General features: G+C 46.5%; 1 protein-coding gene across 3 annotated transcripts; it reads right to left on the bottom strand.

The window, feature by feature from the left end:
- Nucleotides 1-1,192: 1,192 nt before the first annotated feature.
- LATH (latherin) lies at nt 1,193-20,021 on the bottom strand. 3 transcript variants are annotated; one of them, XM_070246837.1, is made up of 13 exons: nt 19,451-20,021; nt 18,816-19,042; nt 18,138-18,305; nt 17,366-17,590; nt 16,149-16,363; nt 11,566-11,679; nt 10,237-10,381; nt 8,485-8,589; nt 7,408-7,557; nt 5,580-5,661; nt 4,885-4,948; nt 3,624-3,703; nt 1,193-1,426 (listed from the first exon to the last, which is right to left on the bottom strand). In XM_070246837.1, the coding sequence occupies exons 5-12, from the start codon at nt 16,354-16,356 to the stop codon at nt 3,663-3,665; spliced, it is 909 nt and encodes a 302-aa protein (XP_070102938.1). In that variant the 5' UTR covers nt 16,357-16,363; nt 17,366-17,590; nt 18,138-18,305; nt 18,816-19,042; nt 19,451-20,021; the 3' UTR covers nt 1,193-1,426; nt 3,624-3,662.
- Between the last annotated feature and the right edge of the window lie 3,717 nt (nt 20,022-23,738).

The following is a 23,738-nucleotide window of genomic DNA, read 5'->3' as shown; positions in this document are numbered from 1 at the left end:
ATCTTGGAGGCTGGTGCAGCATTCTGAAGGGGCAAGATAAGGCTGGTTTGGGGAGCATTTTAAAAAATCAACTTGTAAAGTCAAACCAACTTTCCCTGATTGAGTGAAGCAGCATTGGCAGGTGATGCTTAGAGGAATATGGAGCAAACAGGAAAGAGATGCTTTCCTTTCTATCCTTCAGCCTTGCAATCTCCTTCTAGTAAGGACTATTGGCAGACCCTAGCAAGCAGCAAACCAGCAAAGACGACATTGTCAGGCCCTCCATATCCACGGATGCAGAACCCACACATACAAAGGGCAAAATAAGTGACTTGAGTATCCAAGGATTTAGATATCTGCAGAGGGACCTGAAACCAACACCCCATGGATACCAAGGGACAACTGTATGTGGTTTGCAGCATCCCAGACCCACCATCGCAAAGAGGAGTACAGAAAGATGAGTTTGGAACCAAGAGACAAAAGCTTAATAACCAACACAGTTTATTTAAAAGAGTAAGTGATGTAATGTATCTAAAATGCTCAGAATGCCAGACATGAATCAAGGTACTGATGAGGAAGAAAGAGAGGAGGAGGAGGTGGGGAGTAGGCTGGAGTGGTCATCTAAAGTGTTAATTGCTATTAACTTGAGAAGCATGAACACTGAATAAGGGTTCACTTGTTTTCACCATAAAAGAGGTCATAGATGACCTAGGGCAAGTTCTATTAAGGAGTTGAGGGAAGAAGCCAGATTATCCAAAACCGAGCAGTGGATGACGGTGAGAAAATAGAGGCAGTGAAGAGCAACATATCTTTTGAGAAGTTTGGTGATGCAGGGAAGAAAAATGGGGTTACCAGGGCCAAGATAAATTTTTTCCCATAAATCACAACTTTGTAGGCTGCTCCTGCCTGAGAGTACCTAAAGAACGAGTCCAACACTCTCTCTTCACAGTGAGGAGACTGTGGGCAAGAGTGGGGGGTCCCCAAGGACACAGAACCAGTTCAGAAAACATCTCAGACAAGACAGGAAGGCTAGTTCCTTAGTTTTGGGGAAACTCCAGGCCAGAGTGCTCACGTATTTCTGAGATAAAAGCTAAACTACCCAAGCATCTTCCCTTGCATTCCAAAGTTTTGTCATCATGAACGGACCCGCCACCATCTCTAGCTATTGTTTTGCCCCTGCTCACATGACGCTATGGAAGCAGGAAAGTCCACATTTCAGGGCTGCAGAAATTTATTATGTTAAGATTACAGGGAATCAGTACAGGGATTCTGGAGAAGATTTACAGGGAAACAGCCTCCATAGCCAGGAAAGTAGAGGATCTTTGAGTCCAGGGCGGGTAATGAAACTCCAGGCAGTAGTTGAATAATCGACAGGAATATCTACGTAAATGGTGGCCCGCAGTGTGGAGGGCATTCCAGGAAGGAGACCAGCATGCAGGACCTGATTCTGCATGAGATAATCAAGATATTAGTCAACTTTGCACCCGTTCTAAGGAGGCTGTAAGTCAAAGCTGAGAGCTTTCCCCCCTCCCCCACCTCGTTCACACTGGGCCTGCTGTCCACTGTCCATGGTCCTGAACCAAATTTCTGTCCGGACCCCCATCCACTGCCTATCCCTGGATAACAATTTCTGTTCCCTGGACACTCATCAACTAAAATGGAGCCTCCCCTCCCCTTGGCCTATTTCACAACACAAGGATGCAAAATATTACCAGATTCCCTAGTTAATCAAAAGACAGATTTCTTACTTTTAATATTGGAAACATCCACATTTCTAAAACACTTTCTAACCACAACCAAGTATGTCTGTGGACTGAGTATGATATAGGGGCCACAATTTGGGAATTCTTTGATAGAGGGCAGCCTAGCTATTATGGTGGGGATAAAATGACATGCTTTAGGCCTTTAAAAGTTTTCCAGCCGGCAGCAAATTAGCTTAGTTCGAGCTACACTGTCCAATGTGGCAGCCACTGACCACATGTGGATATTGAGCACTTTAAATGCAGCCAGTCCAAATTGAAGTGTGCTGTAAGTATAAAATAAACACTAGATAGCAAAGACTTAGTTTGAAAAGTAGACTGCAAAATATTTCATGAATAATTTTATGTTGATTCCACGTTGCCATGATATTGGATACATTGGGTAAATAAAATATATTACTAAAATTAATATGATTTTTTTTTTCCTTTTAAAAGTGTCATTACTAGAAAACTCAAAATCACATATGTGTTCGGTGTTATACTTCTACTGGACAGAACTGATTTGGATCATTCCATAACTAAGCTAATCAACCCAAGGACATAGATTCAATAATGATGTTGGCCACTCAGTTTCTTATGTCCCCTGTCACAGACTGCACCTTCTTTGGTGGCTCAATACATCGCATGCACCTTTGTCTTCAGAAAGCATGTGTACAGTTCACTACAAACCTATCCTACCCCCTTGAGGAAGATGCCTCCATCCCCCATGACTCCTACAACCAGTTACCCAGAGCTTCTTCCCATTGTCTAGAGCACCAGGTCCTTTCTACCTCCTGTGCATTTGCACATACTATATCCTCTGCTTTCAATGGCTTTTCCCACAAAGAAACTTTTAATCATTCTTCAAAATCCAGTTGAAATTCTGCCTCCTCTGTGAGGCCCTCCTGGAAATCCCCTGGAAGGACTGCTGGGTCTTGCCTCTCCACTTCCACAGAACCTTAACAAGAACACCTTACTGCACATAAAATTGTCTGTTTATTTGTCTTATCCCTTACTAGGTTGGGGGCTCTGGAGGTCAGGGGCCAGGTGTGATTCATCTTTGTAATCCTGGCACCAGGGATAAAACAGGGAATAAGATAAAGTCCTTGCCTTCATGAAGTCTACATTCTAGGAGGGGAGACAGAAAAGAAACAAGTAACATCATAGGAAGTTAGGTAGTAATGAATGTTACGAAGAAAAATGAAGCAGAATGTGGCAGTTGTGCCTTTTTTAAGAGATCTGAGATGATGACACTTGAGCAGAGTGTTTTCAGACAGACCAGTTGCAAATAAATACATATAAATGAATAAAGGCATCTCTTTTTATAGAAATCCTCCTCTTTTTCATCACCAAATAACATCCTTGTAAATATACCTCCTATAACTGAGCTCCTTCCACACTCCAGCCATGTTGCCCTTCTTTCTTTGCTTCAAAAAGGAAAGTTCATTCCTGCCTCAGGACTTTTGCACATGCTCATCCTGCTGCCTGTTATATTCTTCCCTGGGTCTTAGCACAACTCCTGCCTTATCATTCAGGACTCAGCTGAAATGTCTCCTCCTTCAAGAGCCTCTGCCTGCCTATACTCTCTTAATTTGCTGCCTCTCTCTCTGCTCCTACTGCAGTCACTCTCTCTCTCACATCCGCCTACTTTGTTTCCTTCATAGTACCCACTTCCCTCTTGAATTTGGATGACTATATTTACTTCTCAGTTCATTGTTAGGATGCCCAAGAATGATCTGAGCTCCAGGAGAGCAGAATCTTTGTGTTGCCCATGGCTGTATCCCTGGCATCTAGCACACAGTAGAAGCTTACCTGAAATTTTATAAATGAATGAATGACACATTTATAATGACCCTAAAGCCCAGGCACCATCACTAAAGAGGGAAATATGTGCTGGTTTCTCACCAAATTGATACAAATGTGGCTCCTTCACTTTGGGTATACTTAGACGCTGAGGTCAACGTTCGCACGATCCAGTATCAGATCTAGAAGGCAAAATGGATACCTCAGACTGTGGGAATGAGGAAGGATCAGAGAGGCCAAAGGAGTTTCTCCCTGCTCCAGCTGGGGACAGAGCAGTGTCATGGAATGAGCCAAAGGCTTGGAGGCAGGAGGATGGGGCTAGAGTCTCTGTTTTGTCATTGGTTGTCTCTGATCACTTCACCAACAGTTTTGTGTTGCCTCATCCATACATTGGGAGCAACCACTCCCTCCCAAGCTAATCACTTAAGAGCTGTACATTGAAATGAGACAGTGGAGAAAGTTGGCATTATAGCGGTCAGAGTCCCCATTTGCCTGGAAACATCTTCAAAGTGGTGCCTAATATCAGCAGAGCAAGGGTGTTGGTCCAGCTACCCAACTCACATTTACTTTGAGTGAACCTAGGAACCAAGTTTTGGGAGCTTCAAGTCTCATCCAGATTAACTGCCTCAAGCTTCCTACTTCATCAGTAGTGAGCTCCCTGTTAACAGAGGTGTATGGCAGAGGATAGAAAATTGCTTTCTGGGAGAGCCACCTAAAGGAAATTTAAAAAGTCTAACATCTAGCACTTGGTAGGACTAGTGAATATCCAGTGAATGAAGGAAGAGTCCTTTCAATCCAGCAACTGTACTGGTTTTCAGATTCCTGCCAGGGGCCTGAGATGCAGAGATTCAATCTTGCGTTTGTTGCTTTGGGTTCTGGCAGACGTGGAAACTTTGAGTTCTTAGTGGTAGAAACTACTGGAAGGAGGCAGTTTTTGTCTGGGCTGAAGCCAGGCCAATTTTCTGCTCCTAATGCAACATCATACAATTTAGGTGGAGGGTACAGGACTTATTGGGCAGCTTTCCTCCCCCAGAGAAGCCTCCATTTATATTTCAGCTTCTCTTGGCTTTGGACACCAGAATAGAAGTGAAACCAGCATGTACTCAGCTGGTGGTGGAAGTCCAGTGGCTGGTACAGGCACAGCGCTTAACCCTGGGCGTGGCACATAGGACTCCCTCAGCAAATGACAGCTGAGTTTATTAGGATTGCTGTTATTAGGGACCATTCTGCCTCAGCAGGGAAGGGGGTTCTGGTCTGGGAGAAGTGTCAGGGTGAGGGAAGGGGACATGTGATGAAAAGGGTAAAGGAGCAGTCTGAGCTTTCTCCTTGGGTGGTATTGTCCCTTCCCACTGCCGGCACTTACTAATCAGATTATTAACCAGCTGCAGATCCAGGTTGGAGACCAATGAATTAAGGGTAGGACAAAGCTGAAAGACAAGGAAATATGCAAGGGTCAGGAGGAGGACTCTACCAATGGAGCCTAAGTGGTGGTAGTCAAAGTAAGTTCTCCTTCTGAGCCAACCCATTGTAGAAAACAACCAGGTAGAGAGTTTTGGAGGATTGACTGCCCTGGGGTCACACAACAGCTGAGCCATTTGGCAGCTATATGGCTTGGTAAGTCATTGACCCTCTCTGCAACTTTTTCTTTAGTCTGGAAACTGGAGATGCTATTGTTACCTAGAGTATGAGATTGTTAGGAGGATGAGATGAGAAAATTCACACAAGAAACTTAGCACCGTGTCTGCATGCTTAGTGATGTTAGGTGCTAATTTCATGGTTACTTATACTTATTTTACAGATAAGGAACCTGAGTCTTGGAGAGGCTTATCAAATCACCTCTGGTCACATGGATGCTGATTTTGACTTGAAGAATGAAATAATGTCTATGAAGTACTTTACCAGTGCTTGGTTGCAGAATGGGAGCTTAATAAATACCACTTCCTCTCTCTCTAACTCTCCTTCCTGGGAGATATTCCTCCAGTTTATTAAGAGGATCCAACCCACCAAGCTCTGGTTCTCAGACTCAAAAACAGAAGTCATCTGGGTTTGTATACTTACTTCTGCTCCCAAATCCTCGGTTATGAAGTTTCCCAGGGCGTTTTCTATGGTCCCCAAAACAGCATTTACCGGCAAGCTGAGTCTAAATAAAGAGTGAAAGAAGTTGGTAGAACAGATTATTTTTCCCAAACTCTCCTTTCTTCACATTGGTTCTTTGCTCAATTGGGCCCAAGTTACTCAAAGTCCACTCCTTGTTTCCACAGCCCTCCATGACTCGGTCTTGCCCTTCTACACTGACCTACCTCTCAGGGCTCCTTAAAATTAATGTTTCAATTTAAATCACCTCTCCCTCATCACTATTCACATCATTCTCTTTGTGCCTATTTTGTTTCTCTTTCTTGGAATGCCTTCTTCAGCTTCTACCACCCTTTTAGGTCCAGCCAACTGGCTTCCTCCAGAAAGCCCTTCCTGACTGCTCCAGCCAACTCTGAGGTCTCTCTTCGCTGTGCACTTTCCCATTTCTCTGATTATCTAATGCTCCAATAGAAATTATCTCCCCGGCCGGGTGGTCATGCCTTCATGGAAGGAATAGTATAATATCATCTTCAGTTGGGGGAGATGAGAAAGAAGCAGTAAATAGCAGTGTAAGGGTGTCTTCGTGTACCTGACTCAATCCCGAATCCTTATAGTTTAGGGCACGTCTGTCTAATTCTCAGGCAAAGGGTTTGTGTCTTTATCCTATAAGGAGCTTGCATATAAATCAACTAACCTACCACTTCCAGTCTCAAGTCTCATATTTCACTTAAAGGAAGGACTTGTTTTCTTCAACAAATCAAAAGACACGGGAGCAGTATTCACAGAGTTTTCCTAGGGAGAGATGGCTGTGAGTCAAGGATGCCATATCTGGCCTGGTTCTCTCTTATGTTTGAACATGAGAGAAGGACATTACCAGACCTGCAAGGGCTCAGAAAGGATTGTATACTCAGATCTTTCTTGAAACAGTGAGCAACTAGGAGATGAATCAAAATAAAGAATTCATGAATGGAGAAGACAGGGTATAAAAGGGATTGGTGATGACCATTGGATTCAGTTAATTGTGGATTTCAGCCTAAATTTTTAAAAAGTGGTACAAAAGAAGATTGTAAAAAAAGATATCGTAAATTTAGAAGAAAACATTAAAACCTTAGTTAATTAAAAAGGGAAAACCTCTGAAAACAGGTTCTGTGAAGAGGAAACGTCACAGACTAATAAACAAGTGATAAAATCTTTGCTCTCCTGGTAGTCCAGAAATGAAACTAACGGCATCCATGGGACTTTCTATCCACTGAAGAGAAAAGTTGTGAAGATGAGCACAGCTGGTGGTGATTGGATGTGGGGTGGAATTGACGAGTGCCAGCTGGACAGTGTTACTTAGTTCAGTTCTGTTGGGGAGGGTTGAGATAAGTGATTGGGAATGCCTTAACACTATTATATGCCTTAAAACTTAAAAGTTGTAAAACTGTTCATACTTTTTCAGTAGTTTTAGGAATCTACAATAAGGAAACAATTCTATTTTGGGGAAATCTTACTGTACCAAAAGTTTCAGGATTATTTATAATAGCAAAAGATTTGGAAATAACCTAAATGTCAACCATTAATCGAGTGATCCTGCTTTCTTTCTCCTCAGGACTATTCAGTGAACGTCTTTTCATGTCACTGAAATTATTGTTCCTATAATAAATGAAATCTTAAATTAGCCTAAAACTCTATTTGTAAGACACACATCCCCATTTGCACAAAAGGCTGATTTGGGAAGGTATTGTTTTCCTAGTGACATCTTTCAGGTGAGCCCTCTTGGGGGCTTCATCATGATCAGCTGGACACGGAGAGAGAAAGATGGAGAACTCACGGATTTCCAGATTGGAGCTCTATAGCCCTAGGTAAGAGGCTGCAATGCCCAAAGGCGAGTCGGTATTTGCCATCTTCGTCGCTCTCCAACTGAAGCTGGACTCTTATATCTGTCCGCACGTAAAGTGTGAGGGGTTCAAGAATCAGGAGCCTGTTGGAGGGAAGAGTTAAGGCTGGTGGGAGAGAACCTCAGAACTTACTACACCCTCATTTGTTTCTAGAACAAGGGTTCCCCGTGTTTGCACAGAAACCTCATTATCACCCTGTTAACATCACTTCCTCATTTTTCAAAAGAAAGTATTTAGGGCTGGAGAATGGGAATGGCTGTCTCTGAGTAATGCATCCACCACTGGTTAAACCAGACAGCTCTGCATTCGGGGCATCCAACTGATACTCACCACCTCTGTCTTGGGGGGCAGTTAGAACGGAAAAGGTTGATTCTATGGATAGCATCCTATCAAAACTGAGAATCTGTGACCTTGGAATGTACTCTTTTAGAGGTCTCGAACTCCACTGCCTCAAGTGCCAGGCTTGAAGTGGAAACAAATGAAGTCGACCAGGGACTAATTTCACAGAGAGAGGTGGAGGTTGTGATGAACCGAAGAATGCCTACCCTCTCTGAAAATACACCATGCAGGCCAAACAAAACATACCTATGGGCAATCACCAGACACATGTAGGCAATGGTGCCAAGGAGTGCTGGGGTCTAGAGCAGGTTCTGTGTTCCTGTCTTGAGTCACATTCCATCAGAGCTGAGTGGGCTCATGAAGTCCAGATAGACGAAGGTGGGGCCTCTCAGGATGAATCAGGGGGAGGACACCTGCTCAAGCCCCTGCTTTCCCTAGAGTGGCCCCCACGCCAGAAGCATTCGCATACTCTGCAGACTCCCAGTTTTACATGTAGGGTGACTGAGGTCCAGAGAGGGTGGGGATTTTGCCTCGACCACACAATGAGTCTTCCTGAGACTGTGTGGAGATCCTTTAGTTATGGCTGCTTCCCACATCCCTGCACACCTGTGCAAAAGGAGATGGAGCTGTACGTGGAACTTGCTGTTATGTAAAGTAGAGCTGTTACTTACTTTAGATATACGGACAATTCCAATGGTATCCATATGTCGATCCCCTTGCTATCAGGAGAAAACTCAAGGGAGAGTTGAAGGAGTCGAGCGTCTTGCAACTTGATCCTGGGTGAAGAAATACACAACGGGGAAAAGTTGAGGCTCCAGGTGCAGGTGGATCCACCTTTCTGTAAAGGCAGGTCCCCTGCAGAGCAGAAGCTGATTGTATGCAAAGCCGGTTACTCACTTACCAACCATGTAATTTATTGCACAGCTACTATGTGTTATAAGCACTGGGAATACAGCCCTGAGCAAAAAGAAGCTCTTGCCTTGATGCATTCCAGAATAATCCTGTCTAGCCCTTTGACCAGTGCCAAGCAGGCTGGAATAAACGCGTCAGTAAATAATAAGTTAAAGACCAAAAGCCATAGATAGTACATGCTTAGGGAGAGTGTATATGTATAAAACAATAAGCGCAGTAAATGAATACATATCGAATGTGCCAGGTGATAGGTGCTGTGAAGAAAAGGACCTGCAGAATCAGGTGATAGAGGGTGACATTGGCAAGAGTAGAATTTTAGACAGGGGAGTCAGGGACAGCTTCTCATAGGAGAGAACATTTGGGCAGGTTCATGAATAAAGTGAGGGTACAAGTCATGAGGAGAGACAGGGGAAGGAAGGTCCAGGCAGAAGACAGAGCAAGTGCAAAGGCCCTGAGGCTGGAACTTAGCTGGCGTGTTTGAGGAGAAGCAACAGGCTCAGTGTGACTGGTGGGCAATGGGTGAGGGGAGGATAGTAGGAGAAGAGGTGAGACGGGTAATCAGGGCCAGATCTCATGGAGCCTTGTGGGCCAACAATAAGGACTTTGGGTTCGGTTCTGAGAGCGAACAGAGGGTTTGGGCCAAGGAGTTATGGAGTCTGTCCTACTTCTTAGCAAGATTCTTCTGGATACTAGTGGCAGAGAATGGAGAGGAGGAGCTTGAAGTGGAAGCAGGGGGATCCAGGACAGTAAGTCAGGGGGAAGATGGTGGAGGCTCAGACCAGAGGAGGAGGAATAAACGCTCAGATGCCTGGGTGTGTTTCGAAGGCAGAGCTGACAGTGCTTGCTGACACACTCGTACAGGTGTGAGAGGAAGAGAGGAGCCAAGGGCAGTGTCAAGATTTTTGGCCAGAACACCTGGGTGAGCGGAGTTGTCGTGAGCTAAGATGAGCTAGGTGGGGGAGGAGCAGACTGGAGTGGGGATGAGGGTGGGGTTTAGCAGTTGAGTCTTGGACACATTTAGACAAGTGACCTGAGACACTCTGGTGGTCAGATAGCACTGATTATTATGGTTACCACGTTATCATTGTAGAGGATGTTGTTATTGTTATCACCCATTGGAGGCTTAGTGAGGGCAGGGATCTGTGCAAGAATTTTACACATATTATTCACTTAATATTCACAACAGTCCTCTGGGGGTAGATGCTGTAATTCCCCATTCCCCAGGGGCAGAAGTTGAGGTTCAGAGAGAGGAAGAGATCGACAGTGCTCCCAAGACGATGAGCAGCCATTCTCTTCCCAGACAAAGGGCCTGAACCCCCGCCTTCAGCACCTCCTCAGCTCTTCCCTCCACCCCCAGTGGGGACTTCTCTCAACCAGTGGATTTCAGGCCTTCAGAGCTGGAAGGGCTTTCACTGACGGGAGGATCACTGCAGACTCAGAAATGTGGGTAGACATCTAACCGACAAACCAGGACAGTCTGGACCTGTGGGTGGTGATCAGAGGCCACTCACTCTGCATCGCTGGGCCCCAGGAGAGGGCCAACCAAGATGTTCAGGAGGCCTGTTACTTGATCGAGGATGGTGTTCAATAATCCTTCTAAGTTAATTGCATTCAGGAGAGAAAGGAAGTTCCCGTCAAGGAGTCCTTGGGTCAAAGCTGAAAGACATGGGCCCCCAAAACCCAATTAGACATTTAGATGCCAAAGATTCTGAGACACAACCCTGACCTCTGAGTGTGTCCCACACGCAGCGCTTACTCTTCATCCATCTGGTCTCTCTGGCCTGCTTGGTGCTGGACCAACTTCCAGACACAATCATTCAGCAAAGATTCACAGGGGCCCACTATGTGCCAGGGCCGTGCCAGGGGATGGGCTGCACCAGCAAGAACAGGCAGAGCTCTCTGCCCTCGTGGAGCTGGCATTCTAGTGAGGATGAGGAGAGACTGACGATAAGGCAGTGAATAAAGGGACACGAGGAGATCCGTTCAGGAGATAGGCTGGCTTCAAAACAGTCAGCAGCTAGCTCGGGCTGCACACTGACAGATCAGAAAGGACATCAGCCATAGCTCTGTAGCCTTGTCCTGGGGCTCCTGGGCTATGCCAGGTGTTAACTCTTTGGATTTTGGTTGGTGAGGAGTCTGGAGTCCTGGGGGTGAAGCTGGGGTGGTTGGGGTGATGAGGGGGAGAAACCTGGAGTGTCTCTGTGCAGGGGCTATTTCCCAAGGAGTACAGAAAACAATCTTCACTATTTTAATCACCACAGCCATACTGGTACTTTCTACTGCATGCTATTTCCATCTATGAGAGAACATTAAAAGGCAGAGTGAGGGACTGAGAGTACTGGGTGAGGGTGCTAATTTATGCAGGGAGGGCAAGGATTGTCTTTCCACAGATGGGACATTTTAGCAGAGACCTGAAGGAAGGGAAGGAGCCATGTTGATAGTTAAAGGAAGAGTGTTTCAGGCAGAGGGAATAGCAAGTGCAAGGGTCCTGGGGTGTGCTTAATGTGTTGAGGAGGTTACTGCAGCAGGAGGGCAGTGAGTGAGGGTGGGGTGGTAGGAGAGGTGAGCAGGGACCAATCCAGGTAGGGTTGTGCCCTTTGGTGGTGGGTCTTAATAGATGAAGCAGAGCAAAGGGACAGGAAAGAAGGGCATCTTGGGAGAAGTGGATTAAATACATTAAGGTATCGATGATCAGAACAGCTAATGATTAATGGTGTTAACTGTGTCCCAGGCATTATGCTAACAACAACTTAACCGACATTGGCTCACAGCCTGGACTTCTAGGAGAGGCCTATGTGTCTGGCAAGGTCAAGCATGACCCAAAGGTAGGACAGTCTCACCATCGGTGATCTGGGAAGAAACTTCAGGTGGGATCTGTTGAGCAGAGGACGGGACAAGGAGCCCACAGAGGAGAACGAAGAGGCAGGAGACCTTCAGCATCTTGAGTGATGTCCCTGTGAGGGAATAGGGCAGAGAGGGTCAGTGGTGGGGTCATTCTCTGAGCGGGTCTCCCCAGGGCTTGGATCTGGGGTGGTCAAAGAACTCATGTGGACCCATTCTACAGATGGGGCCACTGAGGCTCATAGGAGACATGCTTCTCCTCATAGTACAGAGCAAGAAACAGAGGGTCCAGCCCAAGGCCGCACAATCCATACTGGTACCCAAGCGAGGTGGACATACACCTTTTCCTGTAGGGACACAGCCTTCTGTAGGCTGCTCACTGCCCCTGTGAGAGGCTGCGCAATGTTGTAGTTACGAGAACAGTCTCTGAATCCCTCCACCTCTTGCCAGATGTGGCATTTAGGGCAAATTCCTCCACCTCATGACATTGTGTGCAGGACATATTCTCATTCCCCAGGGAGATGTTGGTGGTGACGTGCACTGGCTTCAGAGTCAGACGTGCCAGCTCTGCCACCTGCTTGCTGAATAACTTTGGCAACACAGACCCTTAGAGTTTCAGCATTCTTATCTGGAAAATGTGGATGATACGTACCCATCCCTTCTCCTCAGCCTCGTCTTAAGCACTGAGCACAGCACCAAGCACATCAGAAGTGTTCCATAAATGACTGCCGTTATGCTATGAGTTTTATGGTCATGATGATTCTCATTTGGTGATTCAAGGACTTATCTTCCTGAGTGGGTGGGAAACGGTAGGCTCAGCAGCGTGGGCATGTCCCTCTGGCTGAGAGAGGGTTAGTCTAGAGCCTGTGGAGACTGTGCTACAGTTTGCAGTGCTTCTGGGTTGGGACCCTCCATTTCCATTATGTGTTCCCTGGGCTGGGATTGGTCCTCAGGACCCTGACGCTCACCTCACATCCCTTGATTGGACAAGGACATTCATGCACTTTTGGTGGGACTTCCTGGGGTTTCAGCCAAATGACACTGCAAACAGCCCTTACTGGGATCTGAGACTAACAGGTAGAAGCTGGCAGGGCCCAATGCTCTCTTTAGACACCTGACAGATTCAGGACAGTCCCTAAGCCCATTCCTGGTCACTAATCCTGTGTAAAGTTACCCTTTTGGTTTAGTATTGTAACTTTGATGGTCTGTTTTTAGACAAGAAGAACAATTAGAAAAAGATACATACAAAGAAAGAAAAAGGTAAATAAAAATCAATCCTCAGAGATAACTTCTGTTGTCTCTTCTTTCAGAAGTTTTTCTTTATATTATGCATACATGCACATGCATTCATGAAACATTATGAAAAACCTCGATTTTCCTGCCATGCTCGCATAGAATTACTCAGTAAAATAGCAACACATCATGACTATCTTGTTACTTCCTTCTCTGCAGAATAGTCTAACGTCTGGATTGACCAATGTTCATTCCATCAGCCTCCTCCTTTTGGCATTTCTGTTATGTGTAGCTTCACGTTATCATTCCAAACGACACTGGGATGATCACACCTGGGATTTTTCCTGACTCACCTGCCACAATACCGACCTAGGAAGCATTTTCTGGGAATACCCAGACCTGAAGTTGTGTTTGTAAGGGTACAAGCATTTCCTGTGTGGAACCTCCTCATCCTATCCCTGAGCCTCAAATGAGTGGTTACAAAGTCCCACTGAGATCTCAATTCACATTCCAGCTGCAGAGTTCTGGTTTGGGTCATGACAGAGTATTGACTGACCGTCCCACTGAAATCCACTAAAAGAATGGAAATATATAGAACAATGGTTTGAGATATTGGTGAGCAACAATGCAGGTACAATTTGAGAGCCTATTGTTCTTGAGAAAAGGATATCACTCACGGTGAGCTCTGAATTCACCCCAACTTCTGCCTGAGGTCATTTCCCAAATTGCCATATGGGGAAATAGAGTCCAAGCAAAAGGGCCTGTCTTACGGGACTGAGAAGGCAGAAATTGGAATCTGGGGCCTTTAGAGTATCGGGGACTTAAGGAGCAAAGTCTCACAGAGGAAGGTGGCACAGAGAAGGGGCCTTGAAACAGGTGGACAGATGTCCTCAACTCACTGGACTACTCTTCAGCTCTCCTGTGCAGTGTGAAACTTGCAGTACTGTGATTTATAATAAGAAATATATATTTGCTGTTTGTCCCTGTTCCTGGCACAGAGCTCCTCAAACCCTTGGAATTTCCTAAGTGACGAAAGCAGCAAAGGTGTCTTGATATTCCTAAAAGGCCCTTTCAACCACACCTGAGTTTATGTTAATAAGGTGGCTTTTGGAAAGCACCTGAGGAGGAAGGCTCATTGCCAGTGGAGCCAACCACGTGATAGAGGGTTGGAACTTTCCATCCCACTCCCTGAGCTCTGGGGAAGGGGAGAGGGGCTGGATGTTCAATCCATCACCAATGGCCAACAATTTGATCAATCATGACTGTGTGATGAAGCCCCATAAAGTCCCAAGAGGACAGGATTCAGAGACCTCCTGGGTTGGTGAACACGTGGAGATTTGGGGAAAGTTGTGCACCCAGAAAGCATGGAAACCCCAAGTCTCTTACCACATACATTGCCCTACACATCTCTTCCATCTGCCTGTTCCTAAGCTGTATCCTTTTATAATAAACCGGTAATCTAGTGAGTAAAACGTTTGAGTTCTGTGAGCCGCTCTAGTGAAGTAATTGGACCCAAGGAGGGGGTTGTGGGAAACTCTAATTTATAGCCAGTCAGTCAGAAGCAGAGGTGACAACCTGGACTTGCAGTGACATCTGAAATAGAGGGCAGTCTTGTGGGAATGAGCCTTTAAGTATAGAATCTGATGCTATCTCTGGGTAGATACTTTCAGAATTGAGTTGAATTGTAAAACACCCAGCTGGTGTCGGAGAATTGCTTGGTGGTGTGGGGAAATTCACACAGTGGAGCTGGTGTCAGAATCATTAGACTTTAAGACTAGAAAACATTCATCAGAAAGCAGCAGCTGAAAGTTAGAAAGCTGAGCAGAGATTTCAGCATCTCTGTTGCGTGGTGCTGGGGAGACACTGGTTAGAGTTCTGGTTGGAGTTCAGACCCCACTGAGATGACACCTTGAGCTTTCAGTTGACAACCAGAAGACTGCTGTGTTCTGGGAGAAAGGACTATGCCCCAGAAATAAAGGGTCCTCCTGAGGCATAAGAACAAAACCACAATAATTCCACCCTAATAAAACAGAAATCTAAGCCTCAGCAGGATGAAAGCAATCCACTTATACCCTATCTTTCTGCTATCTCCCTTCCTCCTTGGAAAAAGACAATATCATTCAGAGCCTCTACAATTTTTCATCATGATGTCCAGCATCTAATAAAACCTTACAAGGCATTCTACAAAAAAAAAAAAAGGACAAATGAACTAAAATCCAAGAAATTAAAATACACAATATAACAGACCCACAGGTGATTCAAATATGCAAATATTGAGCAAACAATAGGGCAAGCAGCCCACAGACAATGAGAAGGAGGCCTGAGACCTTCCACATCTTGGGGTAGGACCTTTGCGGATCCCAGGTAAATAGGGTCTGTTTCAGGGCCACTCTGGGAGATTCTCTACAGAGCTGAAGGAGTTTCAGGGGGCGGGGAACCAAAGGACTCATCTAGGCTTCTTTCTACCCACCCCAATAACCATTTTACAGATGGGAAACTGAGGCTTAGAGTAAGTTACGCTTTTCCAGAGGCCACCTATAGTTAGTGACTGAAACTTGTCTCTCCTGCCTTTTAGTTGTGTATACTTATCCCGCGCCTCACTAAATAGAGTTACTATAAGGATTCAACAAGCATTTTGAAAACTGCTTAGCCCAGTGCCGCTAAATGGGAGTTAATTTTGGATGGGCAAATTAACATTTCTCTTTATCCCTCCGTGGTCCTGATAGTGCCTTTGGAAGATTCACAGACTAACACAACCTGAAGAAGAGTGTGGCCAGAGGGCATCTGTGGATGCCCAAAGAGTGCTGGGAGTCTATACTAAATCCTTGCAAGAGCCCTGTCCTATGAGACAAATATTGATACCCCTATTTTAAAGAGTGGAAAATGGAAGGTTGGAGAGCAAAGGGCACTTGTCCATTCTTCCCTCTTTCTTTACAGAAACTTTTTATTTTTGAGGACAGAAATGGGCCTAAGAAAGAAGCTTTCTTTCCCAACCTTCTTTGCAACCGGGGAAGGTGTAGGCTAAGGCTTCTAAAAAAGTTCTTTAAGGTGGTCGGACCCAGCTTTTGTTTTCTTCTCCTGCTTTTTCCTGATTGGATATCAGACATGATGTTTGGATCTCAGCAGCTGTTTTATCAGCATGAAGATCAAAGCCACAACCTGGGGTAGCAGAGGGAAGAGCAGTGTAACAGCCTACCTGTGGATCTCTCGTCATTATTTAAGCCACTATTTTTCACGTTCTGTGCTAGAACCAATCACCATTTGCAACCGGTACATTTAACAAAATCTTTACTATGGTTTGGCATCTGGTAAAAAGGCAGGTTGCAGAGTGTCATTACATTGTGCTCACCTGGATTTCTCCTGTGTGCTGTAGAGATGCCCTGAGTCTCCGTCTGTTGATTCCCGATGGACTCTGCAGTGGGGCAGACTTTATAAATGGCAAGTGACCTCGTTGTTGGGGGAGATGTGGCACTGGATGATGGACAGCCAGGAGACTGAGGAGAAGCCCTCGTTCTTACCACGCCCATCCAACACCTCCAAAGCAAACATTCTTGCATAGAAGGCCTGGGGGCATTAAAGGAGCAGGGACTCACTTTAGCCACTTGACGCATGTGTCAATAACATACTTCAAACTGCAGTCATCAATGTCACCAAACGCAGAGCTGTGGAGAACCTGGAGAGCACTGAGAGAGTGGCGGAGGGCACCATGTTCGTGACTCATTCACCTTCCAGTCCTGTTCTGAGCTGGTTTCCTCATCCGCACCCTGAGTGAAGTGGACCCAGGGACTGTGAGGGAGGAAGCCACTCAGTCTGCCCTGCGTGGAGGTGAGGGAGGGGGTGTCTTATTCAGGGAGCCTTGAGTTCTAGCCTGACTCCACTCATTCTTGCTGTTTGACGCTGGATAGCTCCCATGCCCTTTCTGGGCCTTGGTTTCCCCATCTGTAATAACAATAGCTGACATTGACAGGCAATTTTCACGAATGCTTGTGGAATCCTTCTAGCATCCTTATGCTATAAAGATTATCCTTAGTCCCATTTTACAGGTAAGGAAACTAAGACTCAAGACAGGAAACATTTTGCCCAAGATCATAGAGCTAGTCCACAGCAGAGTCAGGATTGGAATCCAGTTCTGCCTTGTGCTGAAGCTGGTAGCCTTGACGCCAGATCACATACCCCTCCTCAGAGCTGACCCTCCTTGTTGAGTGGGAGTCTCATTCTCTATGGCGCTCACAAGGCGTGTTCCTCGAGGCCCCAAGGGCAAATCCTCCCCATCATGTGCTCCAAAAGCCAGGACCCACTCAAGCCTTAATTTCAACAATGTATTAAAAGATGTATTTCAGATAATTCAAATAATCCATGTTTCTAAAGGAATATTTTTAAAATAAAGAAATGTGTAAAGAAAGCACTCTCTCTATCTAGAGATAAAGCCTGCCAACCCTGTGGTTCATTTCCCTCTAGTCTGTTCTGCATGACTAGATACAGACATAGATGTCGACAAACGGTCAGCCAGCTACCTCTTCGCGGCAGCTCCTCTTGAAGGAACAACTGAGCTGTATACTTCCTTACCTGCCGCGTCAAGTGATGCAACCATTCTGGGGAATTGTCAGCCAGTCCCACGGACTCACGCCATGGGGGCTGTGTCATGCTGATCTCTCACCAGCCGTCCCTAAATGCAGCCCAAGTTCACTGTCTACTCAGTGTTTTCCTGGAACGTCCTGGCCCTCCTGCCTCAGGACCTTTGCTCAAGCCGTTCCTATGGCCTGCCTGGAAGATAGCAAATGCTCCATACATCTGTGTTAAAAGAAAGAATGAGTGAATGACCCGTTCTTTGAAGACTTGCTCTAATCTCCCCCTTACTGAGAAGCTGTTACACATTCCCCTGGTAGAAGTTGGTCTCTCTCTGACCCCAAAGCTGACATTTGCCCCCACTATTCGGCCATAGGTCTGAGGATATCAGCTTCTGCCCCTAACTTGTCAGCTCTTTGGGGCTGTGTCTAAGTCTTTCTGTCTCCCCAGGCCCTATGCTACATCTTTGCACATCTCTCATTTCGTCCTCTCCTAGCCGTCTGAGGGTGGATGTTCTAACACTCACATTACGGGCAAAGGGGCCGTGCTCCGAGCAGCTGAGCAACGTGCCCCAGCCCCTGAAAGGGCCAAGATTCACACCCAGGAGGCAGGCCCCAGAGCGGAGCTCTGAACCACAATTCGACTTCACGCAGTCCGTTTTCTACCTACTGATGCGTGTTAGACCCACAGTGCCACTCTAACTCGGTCATTTGAAAGCAGGGGTTCCCAGCAGACGTTTCAGCTCAACCACCCCTGAAACGTCACTGCATACCTCCTCTTTGTAGAACGAGAACAAGGAAGGCCAGGAGAGGAGGCTGAAAGGGCAGGCAGGGGACAGGTTCCAGGGCAAACACAAGGCCAGGCTTGGAGTCTTCACTCTGGGAGGTTTTCTTTTGTGATAGACTTTATTTTTTAGAGCAGTTTTAGGTTCACAGCAAAGCTGAGCAGAAGGTACATAGAGTTGTCATACACCTCCTGCCCCCACACCCACGCAGCTGCCCCCGTTATCAACATCCCCTCCCAGAGTGGGGCATTTCTTATTGTGATGAAACCACACTGACACATCATTACCGCTCAAAGTTCATATTTTACATAAAAGTTAACTTTCGGTGTTGTACGTTCTATGGGTTCGGACAAATTATAATGTCATGTGTGCGCCACTGTAGCATACAGAATAGTTTCTCTGCCCTAAAAATCCTCCATGCCCTGCCAGTTCATCCCTCCCACCTCCTCACCCCTGATCTTTTTACTATCTCCTCAGTTTGGTCTTTTCCAGAATGTCATATAGTTGGAATCATACAATACGTAGCCTTATCACTTGGTCTTGTTTCACTTAGTAATATGGATTTACAGTTCCTCCATGTCTTTTCATGACTTGATGGCTCATTTCTTTTTAGTGCTGAATAATATTCCATTGTCTGGATGGACCACAGTTTATTTATCCGCTCACCTACTGAAGGACATCTTGGTTGCTTGCAAGTTTTAGCAACTATGAATACAGCTGCTGTAAACTTCCATATGCAACTTTTTGTGTGGACATAAGTTTTCACCTCCTTTGGGTAAATATCAAATATTGTGGATCGTGCGGTAAGACACTGTGGAAATTTTGATCAGGGTTGTGACGTCCAGATCCATAGGTGCCATTATCAGCACAGCTGCTCGCGTTAGTAGCCACGTCTGCAGGCAAAGGGTCATTTGAATGGGCGAGTGTTAACAGGGACAAATGTTGACTTTGCCTGTCAGCTCTGGATAGGAGCCAAAGAGAATCACTTTGTTTCCTCTTCTGCAACCTAAGTTGATGTCTGGCTCCTTCCTGCAACACTCTCTCCCTCCCAAACTGAGGGGGGCAGGATGCAGGCCCCTGAGCCATCAGCCCTGGCCCTGGAACCTAGTCTGGGGGGCTCAGGATGATAAAAGCTCAGCATGAGTGAGCCCCAGGAGGGGCTTCTCTGGCTGTCCCTCTCTCATGAGCACCCCTTCCATGGAAGCCACCCTCTCTTCCTGTCTGCAGCCCAGCTGCCCATGCAAGAGCTCCTCCCCTGTCCCACCTGGACCAGTCACAACCTTCATGTCCTTTCAACTCACCCGACACATCACCAGCACGAGGAAACTTCCAGAACCTGAGAGCTGAGATCGTCTCTCCTGGTTCTGAAACCTTCCATGTCTTCTTAGCACCTAACCCAGTGGTTCTCAGAGTGGGGTCTGGGGGTTCCCGAGTCCCTTTCCAGGGGGTCTGCAAGGTCCAAACAAATACTAAATTAATACAAATACAGTATTAGCCTCTTCACTCTCATTCCCTCACAAGCATTGAGCAGAATTTTCTAGACACTCCACGACATGGGATATTGCAACAGATTGAAAGCAGAGCAGAAGTGAGAATCCAGCTGTCCCCTCTGTCGAGCCAGTCATTACAGAGATTTAAAAAAATTTAAAGAGAGCCATCTTCTCACTAATGATGTTTTTGGAATATAGCATTATTTTTCATAAAAACATGTCATTTTTTAAAAAATGCAATGAGTTTATTATTGTTATTTTTAAAGGAATCAGAAAGAGAGATTTTTAAAACTTCTCAGGGTTAGTTTCTTTCATGGCAAATATCGATGGATGGAATCCATAGAGACAGAAGTTCTCTGAGGTCTTCAATTTTTGATAGTGTGCTAAGAACAAAGAAATATAACTCCTGGCTAAGAGGAGCACATCCCAGCCACGCCCAGTGTGGCCCTGCCCTCCGCGTGACCCTCACACAGGGATCCTCCAGCAGGTTCCAGGGATCCTGCGTCTCCAGATGATACTAGGTTGATTCTCTCGTCTCAGCCTTCGCTCATGTGGTCACTTCTGCTTGCAAAACCCTCCCCTCCCTTCTCTCCATCATCCTGTTCATTTCAGCTCCATGAGCAACTTCTCTGGGAAGCCTTCCCTGACTGCCCCTCACCTCCAGGCTAGGTCAGAAGCCACCTTCTGAGTCTTTTCCTCAGCACTCAGTTGTCCTAAAGCCATCTCCTCCAGGAGGCTGTGTGTCTCCGTGATGGCAGGAACAGGTCCTGCTCTCTTCCCTCCCAGCCCCTTCCGCAGGTGCGGCACGCCGCGGGAGCACGCTCGAGGTGTGCTGTGCTGGGTGGGAGAGGTCCTGCTTCGGTCATCCCCAAACTGCCCGGCACAGGGCCTGACTTAGCCACATACTTGATAACCTTCCTATTTTTTGAAAATCCACTTTATTTCTTGCATAAACACTAACAGAAATGAGTCACCCCCAACAAACTTCTGTCAAATTTCAGCATCCTTTTTCAGTTTTTTTTCCCAGTTTCAGTTTTTTGCTTCATTAGTCCAACCAAGCACAGTTCTAAGACCCATATTTTCACTCAGCTGTAAAACACAGTATTTCTCCCTTGTTCAAAAATGTTCAGAAAATAGTTTATCGAATTGATGTAACAATTGACTCTTCTAATTTGGGATCTTGGCTTTTCCAATGTGATGAGGTTTACTTTACTCCCACTCGATGATCAAATATTTAAAATAAAAGTGTCCTTCTCCTGGCAAATACAAGGTGAACTATATACACTCGCTCATCGCAGAGTCAACAGAAAGATCCGGTTTGGTAAGTAATTCTGTGATGCATTCCTGGGGTCATAAAATACTCCAAGATGTGGAGTTAATAATTCTGATTTTGAGATGTTATCCTGAAGGAATCATGCAAACATTGGAAAGATCCAGCATTTATTTAACCGGATTAAGTCTTCAAAAGAGTTTGGCACACTAGTTTCTGGTTGACTCAGGATCCACTCACATTTTGCCTTCTTTCTTCCCAAATATTCCCTTATAGCAGATGTCGCCTCACCTCCTCAAAGTGTCCTCCTCTTCCCTAAAGTCACCACTTCCAGGAAGACTTTACCTCTCTTTGTTGTCCGGGCTGAGAGGGCAAGGAGCCAGAGCTGGTCCCAGGGGTGTTAGGCTGACAGCAGGAGAACACTCTCTCCCTTCTCCGCCCTCTCCCCTTTTCCCCTTCACTAGCCACATCAGTCACCAGTGAGACCCAGTGGCCTTGGCCCTACCACTCCACGTCCTGGCTTCACTCACTAGGAGCCATGCATTAGGTCCATAGCCCATCACTTGTGTCCTCAAGTGCCAGGGACGTCCCTGGTTAACAGAAACTAATGACAAGTCTCCTATACCCGCCAATCCTGGGTTGCCAGAAGTTTCCTGTCCACCCAGCTGCTCAACTGTCCTGGAGATGGTGTCTGACTGCGCACAGTCAAGAAGAGGTTCATTCACTCTCATTCATTCATTCATTCAACATTAGTTAGTGCCTGCACTGCCCATTTGCTGGGCACCGGGCTGCTGAGAAGAGGGAGGTACCTGCCCTCGGGGAGCTCACAGGCTCAGGGCAGAGAGACAAATAAGAAAGGCGAAAACCATAATAAGCAGCACTGGCTCCTTCTGAGCGTGGTCTCTGTACCGGACAGTAAGACAAGGGAGCTTGGTTAGACATGCAGGTTGGGAAGCACAGCATCATTTTTCAGGGAACATTGAGAAGCGGTCCCCACTTAGCCGGAAGGTGACTCCTGAGCAGAGTCTTGAGGCTGAGGAGCATTCAGCCAGCTGGAGAGGGAGAAGGAACAGTTTCCCAGGTGGATGGAACAGAATGGACAAAGGCTTGGCACTGACTCAAGTTGGTTACTGCCCAAAAGGAGCCCTGAATTTTGAGACCTCCTTGTGTATTTTTTGTGGAAGTGGGATTCTCACCAAAGATAGTCAGAAAGGAAAACTCTCATCACTCTTCTTTGAGTAGCAGGGGAAGCACCAGCTCTGGAGGAGGCTGACCTCGGGTTAAATCCAGCTTCGCCTCTGACCGGCCGTGTGGTCTTGGGCAAGTCATTTCACTTCTCTGAGCCTCACCTGCCACACCTTCCGCTAAGAACCGTTCACTGCATCACTAACAATCCACAGTCAAGGAGATGATGACTATAAAGGGTTGATACTGGGTTTCTCAACACTAATGACAATTTGGCCCAGATGAGTCTTCATTGTGAGGGGCTGTCTTGCATACTGTAGGGTGGTTAACAGCAACGCTGTCCTCTACCTATGAGATGCCAGCATCACCCTTCGCCCAATTTGTGACAACTGAAATGTCTCCAGGCATTGCCCAAGGTCCCCTGGTGGGCAAAGTCACCTTAGGTCAAGAACCACCAGTCTAATGCAGTGCCTGGCATGCAGCAGGAACTTAATAAATGTTTATTCTTTCCTTCCCCTTCAAGTCTGGAGGGAGCATTAATTCCTTTTTGGAGAAGGAAGAGCCTTCAGTGAATACTGTGGAATACAGAAATGGGGCTCAGAGAGGGAAAGTTAGCAGCATAATTCACACAGCATGTCATTGGCAGAATGCATTAGGCAGAATAAAAACAAAGCAGCCTTAATAAGGAGACCCTGAAACATGGTGGTTTAAATAGAGTTCATTCCTTTCTGCCATAAAGCCCAGAGGTGAGTGGTCGGGGGCTGCCATCTTCAACACACAGTTTCTATCTCTGGGTCCCGGAATTTGCTCCAGTTGTTCCCATTTCTAATTGCAGAGAAGGGGGGAAGGTCAGCAGGAAGTGGAGGGAACCCGCTTTCTTTAAAGCACAGAGGGGAATTTGCACCATCACTTCAGTTTGCATGCCATTGGCCAGACTTAGTCACATGACCACACTTACTGCAAGGGAAGCTGGGAAAAGTAGTCTTTGGCTGGGGGCCATGTGCCCAGCTAACACCTGGGGAGGGGAGAGAAGAATGATCCCTGGATGACAGTTATCAGTCTTAGCTCAGAGACCAGGTGAAAACCCAAGTTCTCCCAGGGCCATGGGTCTCTCTACTACATCAATGCCTCCATCAGTCAATCGACAAACATGAGAGTGGTAGCCATAACAGTAATTTCAGAGTGCAGAGGCTGTGACTCATCTTGTGCTCGCTAGATGTTAGACCCTAGTCAAACGCTTCCTGTTCATTGTCTCCTTTAATCCTCTCACCAGCCCGAGAAGGGAGGCTTTACTGTTAATCCATTTGACAGGTGATAAAACCAACATTCCGAGAGGTTTAAGTCACTTGCCACAGATTTCAGGGCTGGCAAGTGGCAGAGGCCGATCTGAGCTCAGATCTACCCAACGCTTCAGCCTCGCTCTGTGCCAAGCAGCCACCTGGCCCAACCTGAACTGAGGTCCTCAGGGGAGGGCTGGTGCAAGGCCCCTCCAGGCCACCCCAAGGGCTCAAGGGCCCCCGAGATGACTGGACCCTGTGAGGCAGCCTCCTTCAGAGGAGGGGCCCTTGGGTGAATTAGCAGCTGGGTGCAGGCCTCTGCGTGGCCTTGGCCTCTCTGCACCTGAGTCTCCCATGGGGATGAGGG

Source organism: Equus caballus, chromosome 22 (genome assembly GCF_041296265.1).
Source record: "Equus caballus isolate H_3958 breed thoroughbred chromosome 22, TB-T2T, whole genome shotgun sequence".
NCBI classification, from domain to species: domain Eukaryota; kingdom Metazoa; phylum Chordata; class Mammalia; order Perissodactyla; family Equidae; genus Equus; species Equus caballus.
This window is presented reverse-complemented; position numbering and strand designations above follow the sequence as displayed.